Raw genomic sequence first — 13,421 nt, 5'->3', positions numbered from 1 at the left:
TGCTCCAGCACAACACGTTATAGGATCCAGAAAATCCAGAAACAAAGGTTGCCTTAGTGATACAACCTGTATGGGACACAGAGAAGATATCTTCCAGTTTTTGTTTATGATATGGTTTGACTGTGTCCCCACCCAAGTCTCAGCTTTAATCATAATAATCCTCATGTGTCAAGGTGGGGGGCCAGGTGGAGCTAATTGAATCGTGGGGGTGGTTCCCCAAATACAGTTCTCATGGTAGTGAATAAGTCTCATGAGATCTGACGGTTTTATAAATAAGAGTTTCCCTGCACAAGCTCTGTTGCCTGCCGCCATGTAAGATGTGACTTTGCTCCTTCATCGCCTTCCACTGTGATTGTGAGGCCTCCCCAGCCATGAGGAACTGTAAGTCAACTAAATGTCTTTCCTTTATAAACTACCTAGCCTCAGGTATGTCTTTATTAGCAGTGTTAAGAACAGACTAATACAGTTTATAACAGCTGATGAGAACACACTGGAAGCCCCAATAGTCTATGGTATTCATTTACCTTATATTGCCTTCTTTCTTCCTGATTCAATTCTAGCCTCCAGTGGTAACTGCTAGCATTATTATGAAAGTGTTCAAAAAGCAAATGGTAGCAATCATTATAACATAGAGACTATCAATTCTAAATAATAATATTTTTCTCAATTCTTTATTAATATCTCCAATCAATAAAGGTAAATCTACTTAAAGATAATGGGATATAATACAAAGACACAAATTTCAGGTTGCTGCCCTGAAATTACACTTACTTGAGGAAAATAATTTAAAATTATTAACTCTCACTTCACACGTCTATGAAGTAATAATAATCACGTGTATACTTTTTATAGAAATCCTTCAAATAAAACAAATGTTATAATTATAAAAATCAAACCAAAGCAAACTTGAATCCTAAAGAATGGCTGATTTCTGGGCACAAGCGTAAAAGAATCCCATTATGCATTTTCCTGACTAGCTCACTGTTTCACTAACTAGGCCCAGACTGTGTGGAGGGTAGCTGCATTCCTCAGGCAAAATCATTCCAACCATCAGATTGAATTTTACTGTAATTCAACTTTACTGAATTCTGATTATTATTGGAACAAAAATGACTAAGTAGACTACTTCTATAAATGACTAAGTAAACTACTTTTATGGTATCATAAAAAACAAAGCCCTAGTATCATTGATGTGAAATACATTTAATAGATCTCTCAATAGCTTTATAATAGCATGTAACCATAACTTTGTAGCTGACACCCATTTCTCCTTAACTGACAAATAGAAGGATGCTTGGGATCAATTTATTATTTTTTAAGTATTTTGTAAGCTCTTATAATTTTAAGGCTAAAAGTACCTTATAAACCAGAACTTCAAAACATTCATTTGACGTATGAGACTAGCTAAGGTCCAAGAGGAAACCTGACCCCTGCACAATGTCATGCAGTTAATCACTGACAGAGCAGGATCTCACCACCTCTGCAGACTTCATTGTCTACCAGCACTAAAGGACATTAATCTTAGAGCAAACCATTACCTCTTGAAGAACTCTCTTCATCTTTAATAATAACGTCTTGACTGCTGTGCAGTCCTGTAACATCAGTCTGAATGGCAAAGAATCTATGCCTCCGTTTTCTTCCACACCTTGTAGGGGCCAATCCGCAGATGGACTGTTGGGCATTCGGCTGATGTGGGAACACCTGGCTTCTTGATCAACATCCTTTGTTAATTTCAGGGAAAGATTCCTAACAAGAAAAAAAAAAGAACAAAAATTACAGTGCAGCATGCTTACAGCAGTATTTCTCAAGTTGTTTATCAATGTTTCTAGTATCCTATAAAGTATTTCTTGTGTCCTCATTTCATGATATTATTATTATTATTATTATTATTATTATTATTATTATTATTATTATTTTGAGACGGAATCTCGCTCTACCACCCAGGCTGGAGTGCAGTGACACGATCTCGGCTCACTGCAAGCTCCGCCTCCCGTGTTCACGCCATTCTCCTGCCTCAGCCTCCTGAGTAGCTGGGACTACAGGCGCCCGCCACCACGCCCGGCTAATTTTTTGTATTTGAGTAGAGACGGGGTTTCACCTTGTTAGCCAGGATGGTCTTGATCTCCTCACCTCGTGATCTGCCTGCCTTGGCCTCCCAAAGTGCTGGGATTACAGACATGAACCACCGCTCCCAGTCTCACGATATTAGTTTTTAAAAATTTTCAGACATTCCAGTAGAAATTATGAAATGGGTCAAATGTATATTTAGTGATAAGATTCGATGAAAATTACAGTTTTAGGATATAATCTTTCCATTAAAAAATTCTTTCCATTTTTAAAACAAGAGACCTATCCAATAATGATAATTAATATTGTAGCATACTTTTTTAGAGCTTGTACTTAATTTCAATACCATATATATATACACACAAATACATACACATTTCTGAATTATGCTATTTTCTTATATGTTTTTATATCATATAATTTTCTAAATTATATGACAAGATACTTTAGCAACGTAAATAGAGAAAAAAACAAACAGATGCTCTGGCACTTGCCACCAAGGTCAGGCTATAATACAGATAAGAAAATATATTTTTAATTAATTTTATTCATGTCTGATTATTCACAAACAGAACCAGTGAATTTGTAAATTACTAGATAATTAGTAAACACATTTTTGAATAATATTCAATTGTTTACTTATCTTCACAGGTATGTTCAGTGGTTCAATTGTCCTTTGAAGGGATAAGATAATAATTACTACCTCCATTGTATATTTATAATGAAATAATGAATAAAAAATTATGGCTAACATTTTTTGAGGGTTGACTACTGTCCACGTACTGTGCTAACCACTCCATGTGTGTTAATTCAGTCAAACCTTGAACAACTTCAAGAGGTAGATATAAAGCACAGATAAGTAACTTTTCTTGTTGTTAAAGAGTTAGTAAGAAACGGATGTAAAATGAACTAACCTAGGATTTTTTCCTCTACTAACTACATAATGTGCATGCATATAATAATAGCCAATATTTATATAGTTCTTATTGAACTTCAGGCAGTCATGAAATGACCTAATAGGTGTTAAATCATTTAATTCTCAAAACAATTATTTTAGGTACTATTATAATCTCCATTTCCCAGTGGGGTGATTTGAGTCAAGAGAGGTTAAGTAACTTGCTGATGGTTACACAGCTAACAAAGGACATTGCTGAGGTTTGAATGCTGGTAATGCACACTTAGCTCTAAACCACTACAGTGCTGCATTTTGTGTGGAAAACAAGCACACAATTGAACAAAATAGTATACTTACAGTTATACTAAGAATCATTAACATTTTCACTTTAAAGTGTGTATTTTATCCGATACAATTGATCCAATTTAATTATATTATGTACAACTTGCAATGAACTATACAGTCATTCTTATAGGCTTCTATTTAGTGTTAATGCTTTCTAGGGCTATTTTCTCTAAGATCAATAAGAATAAAATCAAGTATAAACATTAGAAGTCACAGTAGGTATATATTAAATTAGAGTAGTACTTTAGTTATAATCGAATTTTTGAAGATGTATCATTTTTAAGTTGTGAACTTGCCTGGTATTTGGCATATATTAGGCTGACTCAGTAAATAGTTGTATAATTGAAATTGAATAGATAAATACAATTATGGGTGAATAAATAAAACACAATTTGTTGTAATCATCTACACATACAACTCTCATACAGAAAAATGTTTCTGTATTGTGAATTGTTACGAATTACAGGGCTCCTGTCCATGGCTTTAAATTTCCTGCCACAATTACAATAAAATTTAAATTATATTTCTATAATTCCTGTTAGTTAGCTTGCTGGCTCTTTAAAATTATTTGGTCAGTCATGGATCTAAACATCCATGTGGACTGACACAACTTTCAGGAATCATGTTAGTGTGAAGTTCTAACATTGTATTTCAGGAAATTTACTGAGGCTCTGGAGATTATAATTTAATATTTACAAATTTAAATATCTTTGCCATTTTCAAATAGCTAAGATGAACCATGTACAGAAATGCATTTTGAAGATAAAATTAGTCATTTTTTCATACTTCAATAATTTCAATATATTTTTAATCCCAAAAGGAAAAAGATGATGGCACTTTTTCCAAAATTATTGCAAACATCCACATTGTGTCCAGAAGAGCAGTGATGGCTGAAGTTGCAGAGATTAATAGAATTCTATCACTGACTTTAAGAGATTCGCCATAATTATTAATTATTTAGTAGTTCATACCACAAAAAAAAAAAAAAAAAAAAAAAAAACTAATATTCTTTCACATATGAGAAACAAACCAATTTATCTCAAAACATGTTATCTTTACATGAAGAAATAGATCTGCTACAAGGCTATGGTAATCAAAACCATTCTTAATTAGGTTGAAATCGTCAGTGAAATATCTGTTAAATGAAGTTGCCACTCAGCTGCAAAGGCTGGCACAGTCATCCTGTTTTGTGTTGATTGCCATTGTCTTTCTGATTGGTTGGTACTTATGGTTTATGTCTTAATTTAATTTAATGTACCTGTCTTAATTTAATTTAATGTAACTTATTTTAGGAGAGCTAAGTAATTAAACATGAGGCCAAAGTACATAAGAAAGCGGCAGCCCTTTATTGCAAATATGCACACACTCTCAGGCGAGGTTCTCTGGTCCTCAGGTGTGGGGGGCCAGGGAAGTCGCGCTGGCGCTCTCAGGTGAGGTTCTCCGGTCCACGAATGCCGGCGGAAGAAGTCACCCCGGCTCCTGCTGGCAGCGGACTTTTATGCATTGGTACTGGAAGGGGGCGGGCAGTGGGCGGGATAAGGGCGTGATAGGGGAGTCTCCATAGGCATGGCCGGGTGCGTTTGGATCTCTTCAGATGGATGTCCCGCGGGGCCTGCTCAGTTGATCTGCATTTTCCCAGGCGCGGGCTGCATTTTCCCGCGTGGGGGTAAGTTGGTGATGAAGAACCTGGAAGCAACAGGGGCGGTGCCTTCTTGTTTACCTTCCTCCATCTTGTCCCTTCTCCCTCACCCAGTTTACAATTGTTCAATATATTGAATATTAATGTTTTGATCAATAGACATTATTGGGCAGAAAAATACCCAAGTGTCTCTGGGTAAATTCACCTAAAAGTATCCTTGTGGTTGACAAGAAAATGAAGAAAAATCTCTAATACAAAGCCATATTTTCCTCTAGTACAGAAAACATATAATAAGGCTGGTGAAGAGAGAACAAGATTCAGGTGCTCTTCTGTTCTTGAATTTAGTAGGGTTCACTGGATAATACAATTCATGCACTTGGGGATATATAACTCTGTCTGCCAACTCTGAATTATTATAGTTTCAAGAAACTGAACAAATGTGCTTTATATCACCAAAGATAGTCCTTTAACTTGGCAAAAAAAAAGAGTATGATACTGAAGCTGGATACAGTGGTTCATTAATCATCATAACTACTCCAAACAAAAAACAAAGACAATGTAATCTCCATTGAACACATTTATATACAGTTCATCCTCTCTGGGTCAACTTCATGAATCTTCAGTAAAATTGTTAGAAATATTTACACATGCCTCATTGCTTATGAGTGCTAACCAAGTTTTTATAATTTAAGATTTAGTAACATTTAAAGTTTGAGACATACAGACTTTTCAAAGCCCATAAGTACCAAAATAACATAGGTTTTGGATGATATTAATAGCAAATCTCATAAATTTTACATTAAGTGGATTCTTGAATGAGTAGAGGATTTGAGTCTTTCAACTGATACTTAACACATTTAAGTTAAACTACGATGGTGAACTGACTTTACACTTTTCTTCCTGGGATCCTTTGTGTGAAAGGAATTTCTTACCAAACTAGTTCAAAAGTTGTGCTGTAATTCTCTTTTCAGTATGGCAGACAAGTTTAATGGGAAAACATATATCTTGACACACACTACAGGGGAACTGAAAGATTTTCCTTATCTGAGAGAGAAAAAATATTTTTATGATTTTTTTCTCACTTAGCTATAACTAAGTAGTATCATTGGATAGTTAGAATTTCCTCTTTCCCACCAGTGCTCTTGAAATCATTTGAAAATTTCTTAATATAATGGCCGAAATGACTATCAAAATACAAGATCATGTCAGTTGCATAGCACTGATCCCATTATCTGTCATAGGAACCTTTCTTTATTTAGTGCAATGACATCTTTCATTATAGGGAATGTCTGTAGCCAAAAAGCATCTCAATGACTTACACTTTATAATGTAATTGTGATTTCTGAACCAAATTTCCAAAGAACAGAAAAGTAAGTAACCCCTGTTTACCAAGCATAATAAATAAGCATATGCACACAACTGTCTTCCAAAGCTTCATTAAGTAAAGCTGCAGAAAATAATAATTTTTAAAAACCTTAACTTAGGAAACTTACTGTTGTTGCAACCTCATTTGAAAAAGTTTCAGGTTATTTATGGTGAGTTTAATCCTAGCTTGAATAATTCTAAGACCAGCACAATGACATAAATCTGTATTAATGAACTGGCATTCCCAGAACCTAACAGAAACTATCTGTTTAAGGACCTACCTACAGAAAGGCCGTTGATTATAAATAACTTATATTTTTCATACTTCCTTTCCAAACATATTGTTTGAGAGTGTCATTTTAGGAAAAGACTTGTATCTCAAATTGTTCTGTAGCTGGATGTTTCATCATATTTCTAGAAGAGATGAAATCAGCATTTCCCTCTATAGTAAGTGTAGTGGTTATAAGAACACTACATTTAGATAAACATTTACATGTAACAAGTTATTTCACCAGTACCTGTGATATGAGGAAAAGCAAGATAGAATTCAAATATCTTAACATAGCCAACAAGGTTGTTTCATGGTCTAGAAACTGTCTCTCACAAAACCTCATCTCTTAACAGCCGCCTCTTTGCTCTTTGAGTTCCAAACACATTGGCCTTCATTCAGGCCCTGAAATGTGCCAAGTTCCATACTGCCTCAGGGCCTTTGCATATGTTGTTCTATCTTCATTAAAAAAAATCCTTTACCCACCTTCAGATCTTCCCTTAAAAAAACATCAGGTCGCCAGAGAAACCTCTGCAGCTATGCAGCTAGTACCCCACTCTTAAAAAATACACAGGTACCTCTTTTATATGGTAGGACTTCATTTTTAATGCTTATCACAGATGCATTTAAAAAAACTAATTTGAAGGGACCTCTAAGAACACATTGGACTGAGCTGATCTACACTCCACCTCATGTTCCAAATACGAACAAATGCTAAATAACTTATAACTATGTTTATTTTATAACATGTTACAGTACAAAAGGAAAAGCCAGATGAACTTCCAGGTGCCATATGAAAGCAAGCAAACCAGAAATAATTACACAAATTGCCACTGTGGTAGTGTCAGGGTATTGAACTTGCATGAAGTTTCTAAAAACAGAGGCTGCAGCAATTTTTTATGCCTATGCAGATAAAGGATGATCTGTCACAGACAAAGGGGACTTACAGTGCTGATAGACATAAGAGTTTCAAAGTTTAAAAAGGCTCAAAAATTCACTTGATCTACTAGTAAATTAACTGCCTGCTAGAATAACTCCATTCTTTCTGTAAAGGAAGACAATAAAATACAGACTCTGATAAACATGTCATCCATTCGTGTGTGGCAAATATTCACATGAGCAGACATGCAAAGAAGCAGAAAAACAATTTACAGACAGACACTAACAATGAGATGACCCATAGATTGGAATTAGCTGACAAGAATTTGAATTAGCATTATAAATATCTTCAAGGTCTATTAAACATGGTAATAACATAAAAAAAAAAAATGGCAAGTCTCCCAGAGAAAAGAACATTATAAAAATGAAAAACAAAAACAAAAAACCAGAAACTCGAGAACCACTTGATAACATTTCTGAAAGGAAAAAATTATTATGGGCAGACATTGTTGGCTGCCTTCCCGCTCTTCATTTTATATCTCCTTCCTGCTTCTTTCAAAAACAAAACTTCTTAATTTGTTTAAATGCTGTTTCTCCTATGACTCAGAGAAATAAGAGAAAGACTGGGGTAGGAGGGCTTGAGGAAAATATTTCTTCCCTGGCAAAAAGAAAAAAAACACAGAATAATTATAGCTATTTTCCTTTGGATGTTGTTTTGTCTTGATATATTGCCTGGAACGGTTGGTGTATCCCACAAAAGAGAGGAGAGTCAGCTGTAAGAAAACAAAACTGGTGGCTGGGCAGGGTGGCTCACACCTGTAATCTCAGCACTTTGGGAGGCTGAGGTGGGCGGATCACTTGAGGTCAGACATTCAAGACCAGCCTGGCCAACATGGTGAAACCCCCACTCTACTAAAAATAAAAATACAAAATTAGCCAGCAGTGTTGGTGCATGACCGTAATCTCAGATACTCAGGAGGCTGAGGCAGGAGAATGGCTTGAATCCGGGAGGGTGGAGGTTGCAGGGAGCCCAGATCACGCCACTGCACTGCAGCCTGGGCGACAGACTGAGTGAGACTCCGTTTACAAAAGAGGAGGGTAGGGGAGGGGAGGGGAGGGAACGGGAGGGGAGGGGAGAGGTCATTGTTTCTTGTAACTAACCAAGTTGAGGATTCCCTACCTCTAGATTTCTTGTTAGACAAGATTTTGGGTTTTTTGGTTTTACTGTTTAATAATCTTTGTGTTAGGTTTGTCTTTTACTTGAAGGTGAAGGCATTCTAACTGGTATAATGGCTAAATGATATATTCCAGTAAGAAAGACATTAAATCTAGAAGTAAGGGTGAAATATCATAATTAACTGTGCAACTATTTATTTCTATATTTGAGACTAGGACAATTCAAGGAAGTAATAGGGACAGTACTTATATTTCTTGTTCATTAATGTATCCATAAAACCTTGTAGAATTCTATGTAATAGTCATATAAATAGAATAATCAAATTTAGTATAGAAAAAGCATAATAGTCCATCATGTAAAATATCTCCATTTAATATATAGGGAAGCTCAAGCCTAAATTAATTTTCTAACTCACACAAAGACTGCGACATTCTGGTTTCCTGACTTCTAGTCCAGTGTTCTTTTACCATATTGTATCATCTCTTAATAGGGTGAAATTTTTAAATATACTTATATTTATCTATTCTATTTTCACTGAAGCTAGAAGAGTGAAATATTACTAAGTTACAGTCTTAGGGAATTAGATTAAATAGTAAGGACTCCCACTATTCACTAAAATTAGTTTCCTTGTCCAAAATTTTATTACTTTTATTTTTACACCTATTTTGGTGCTTATTTTTTGCTGTGTCCAAAATTTTAGAGAAAGCAACCTATGAGTGTAAAACTGATCATACAGACTCTGCAAGTTCTTGCTTAGTCTTAAAAAGGGAAGGTTGACATGATTGTGTATGTTCAGTACCTTTTCTCCATGCCATTAATGTCATGAGTATTTTTCTCTCCCATTTTCTAGTTTCACATTCACATGTGATTTGAGATCCAGGTTAAAGATCATTTCACTTATGAAAAGAATTAGAATTAATGAATGTAGAGATGAAAGTACAATCAGGTTGAACAAATTATTGTTTAAAAATTCCATAAACATAAAGATACACACCAAATTTGTTTATGCACGCAAACATATTTTTTCACTTTCTAATTAATTATTTAATTGTAGGTATTGTATGCCTGTAATTATGCTATGATTGAAGTAATAATATATTTGGGTTTCTTTCCTAGAGCACTAAAACTGACAGAAAGTTGAGAGCACAAAATCATCAAAGACATTTCATACAGATGGAAATAAATCAAAGTCTTATTTACTGCCCCCTAATATTTGTAGAAGTTGTTCTTAACTTACAAAATATCACAGGCTGGTGGGTCTTCCTATGTCTAAGAGGTATCAAACAAATTTTTTTAATCTAAAATTATTTATCTTTAGCCTTTCATGCAATTCATCATATAAACAACATAAATCATCTGCTGTGTTGGAACACTTACATTTTCCACATTTTCCAAACTGCATATTTTTCTCCTGCGGGGATCAGGAAAATTTTCCCACCCCCTCATTCACCACTATATGGAAGAGTAATTTTATTTGGGAAATTTTAAATTACTGAAGAAGAGTAATGAGTTTAACGAAATCTCATCTGAGGAATAATTATTTCACAATGATACTGAAGAGCTTTCAAAATTTGCTAGAAGTTCAGTTCCATTGTAGTTTTTAGTACATTTAGTATCAAATACATTTATAAAGATGAAAAACCTCTAAAAAGGGATATAACTTTTACTATATTAAATATTCTATTTAATATTTGGTTGAAAACAGCATTTTATACATATAGACAATGAGTATTTTCATTTTATAGTTACCTATAATGTAGATCTTACAGTTACATGTTATTTTTGGCTTTTTAACTTATATATTATAATTCATTTGAAATATATTTAGTGGAAGAAATGCATAAGATAATTAATTATTCATTTTATTTTTGCTTTTTGAAATACAGCCTTTTATTTTTTAAGTCACAAACTCCAGGTCCAAAGTGATTTATCTATTATGAACTTCTTATCAACAATAAAAGTTTTATACTTGCAGTGTAACAGAATCAATAAGATGAGAATTATCATTTATAGACATAGAAATTATATTGTGAAAATAAATTTATTTTAAATGTCAATTGTCACCTACCTTCTTCCCTTCAATATCAGAATAATGAGCCACAAAAATACCAGTGCCTTGCTTACTTCACATCCATATTATGTAAGAAATGTGATTAATCTTACAGGACTAAACTACTAAAATAAAATCCAACCTATTTCATTATCACATAAAATAGTTAGAACATAATGTTATTGTTTTAAGAGCTAGTATGTAACATTGTTGTAGCCATTTAAAGAATGCACAAAATGGGAGTTTAGATGTGATTTGCGAAAAACATTATTAAAAAATTACTGTATGTATATTTACTTCTGATAATTTGTGTTATAATATTCAACAAGTGGCAATCTAAGAGCTATAAGTGTTAGCCAAGAAATTATAGTCTAGAAAATAATGTTTCTAAAAGGAAAATTATTGTCTTGTAATTTGGCATAAAGGCAATGCCTAAAAGTATTGGCATAATCCATAGTGGCTAGGAAACTAAAGTTTCCAATACTTTTCAAAGGCAAAAGACTTGGCGCTTATGACTTTGAAATTACGACTTTGAGTAAATCTTTAGGGTGACAGAACTTTATCAATTTGAGAAAGATTAATAAAACCTACATTAATCTTTTCAATCAAATTTCATACATTCCATTCTCAAAGTAACAAAAGGACTTGTGATAGTTTGTATTCAATTTCAACTAGAAAAAAGATTTTCCACACTATGCCAAGTCAAGGATTCCAAAATGTCTTGACATACCCACTCACATCCACACACACACACAAAAAATCATCTAGATTACTTTCAAATATATGAATTCCAGAGCCCTACCTCCATCCCACTGTGTCATAACCTTGTTTTGCTTTGCAATGCATTTAGCTTTAGCAAAAGAAACAAAACATACATTGTCATAGAAGAATAGATTAGACTAATCTCATGTTCGCTGGTCACAGCTTTTCCTAGTATATATGTGAGTTTATGATATAGTGCAAAATCTAGGAGGCTAATTTGTACACATCCTTTAAGATTGAACTAATGGGCCGGGCGCAGTGGCTCACACCTGTAATCCCAGCACTTTGGGAGGCCGAGACGGGCCGATCACGAGGCCAGGAGATCCAGACCATCCTGGGTAACATGGTGAAACCCCATCTCTACTAAAAAAATACAAAAATTAGCCGGGCGCGGTGGCGGGCGCCTGTAGTCCCAGCTATACGGGAGGCTGAGGTAGGAGAATGGCTTGAACATGGGAAGCGGAGCTTGCAGTGAGTGGAGATTGCGCCACTGCACTCCAGCCTGGTCGACAGAGAGAGACTCTGTCTTAAAAAAAAAAAAAAAAGATTGAACTAATGCACCCCCATCCCCACTAGGAAGTCCTCTCCGAACCTTACTACCTGCGGCTGCACTGGTTGCCTCTTCTCGTTGCTCTGGTAACACCCTGTGTATACCTCTGTACTGACCACAGTACATATTGTACTGACCACATTACAATCTACATCCTTCATATAACTGCAGACTCTTTGAAAGTGCCTAGCTCCCAGCAGTTTCTCAATAAGTATTAGTTGAGTGAATACAATATATGGCAATTTCATATACATTAAACACATATGCTAAGAATTCTGCTGTATTCATCTTAAGTAACAGGATTTACACATTACAGTTTCCCAGGGAACACTTTTTAGACTTATCTTTGGAGTCTCACCAAAGGCAAAGCTAGCTATTCACGTTAGTAAAAATATTCTGGGTCAATGAACTATAGGTAAAGAAGATATTATCAATTAGTAGAATAAAACAATGAAAATGACAAAATAATACTTATAATGATAATAATAAAGAAAACAAGGATAGCATGTAAATATAGATATCCAGCAGTTTCACAAGGAGGAATTCTAGAGAAATGTTCATGACCTCTGAATTTAAATCCAGCCCCTCCTGAGAAATGAGAATCTTATTTCAGGGAGAACAGTTTTGTAAAACAAAACAAAGTTGTAGTGGAGGTTCAATTGTTTGAGAATAGTTTTTTTAATTTAATATAGAAAACATTGTGTCACTTCCTACTTATTTTGAAGGGCTTTCCTACTAAATAAAAAGCATTTAATTAGGCTCTAGGCAATAAGGTGTTATAAAGCCCTTGCCTTACCAATTGAGTTGCTCAATTATAATATTAATAATACACAATAAACTATAAATCAGTCTAGCAAGTCTAGAGATATGTTTTAGTTTGAATTACAAAACTATAGTCTAGGCTATTGATGGCTACTTCTATCTGCAGCCACAGTAAATAGAACATAACTAGCCCCACAAACCAAATCCTATAATAGATAGTTCTCATGTGATAAAAATAACAGGTGTGGCTTTGGAAACTAAATAATAAAAATGTTTAACAACACATTAACCATCAAATGCATTTTAAAAATATTTTGAAATTATTCAGAGCTCATTGTATAAAATTAGCAGAGTAACAACTTGAAAAATCCTGATTAAGAATCCTGCTGTGTTGGCCGGGCGCGGTGGCTCAAGCCTGTAATCCCAGCACTTTGGGAGGCCGAGATGGGTGGATCACAAGGTCAGGAGATCGAGACCATTCTGGCTAACACGGTGAAACCCCGTCTCTACTAAAAAATACAAAAAAAAACTAGCCGGGCGAGGTGGCGGGCGCCTGTAATCCCAGCTACTCCGGAGGCTGAGGCAGGAGAATGGTGTGAACCTGGGAGGCAGAGTTTGCAGTGAGCTGAGATCCAGCCACTGTGCTCCAGCCTGGGCAACAG

The 13,421-nt window shown here is 34.9% G+C and overlaps 1 protein-coding gene across 1 annotated transcript in view; it reads right to left on the bottom strand.

Annotated features, from left to right (window-relative positions):
- Window positions 1-13,421, bottom strand: part of CCSER1 (coiled-coil serine rich protein 1) — a 1,475,466-nt gene that overhangs the window by 966,104 nt on the left and 495,941 nt on the right. Inside the window, exon 6 of the mRNA XM_026448057.1 lies at window positions 1,539-1,746. Within this exon, the coding sequence (XP_026303842.1) occupies window positions 1,539-1,746 (208 nt within the window). The remainder of the gene's footprint in view (window positions 1-1,538; window positions 1,747-13,421) is intronic.

The sequence above is a fragment of the Piliocolobus tephrosceles genome, chromosome 3, assembly GCF_002776525.5.
Source record: "Piliocolobus tephrosceles isolate RC106 chromosome 3, ASM277652v3, whole genome shotgun sequence".
NCBI classification, from domain to species: Eukaryota; Metazoa; Chordata; class Mammalia; order Primates; family Cercopithecidae; genus Piliocolobus; species Piliocolobus tephrosceles.
The sequence above is the reverse complement of the archived record's forward strand: the minus strand, read 5'-3'. Positions and strand labels throughout refer to the sequence as shown.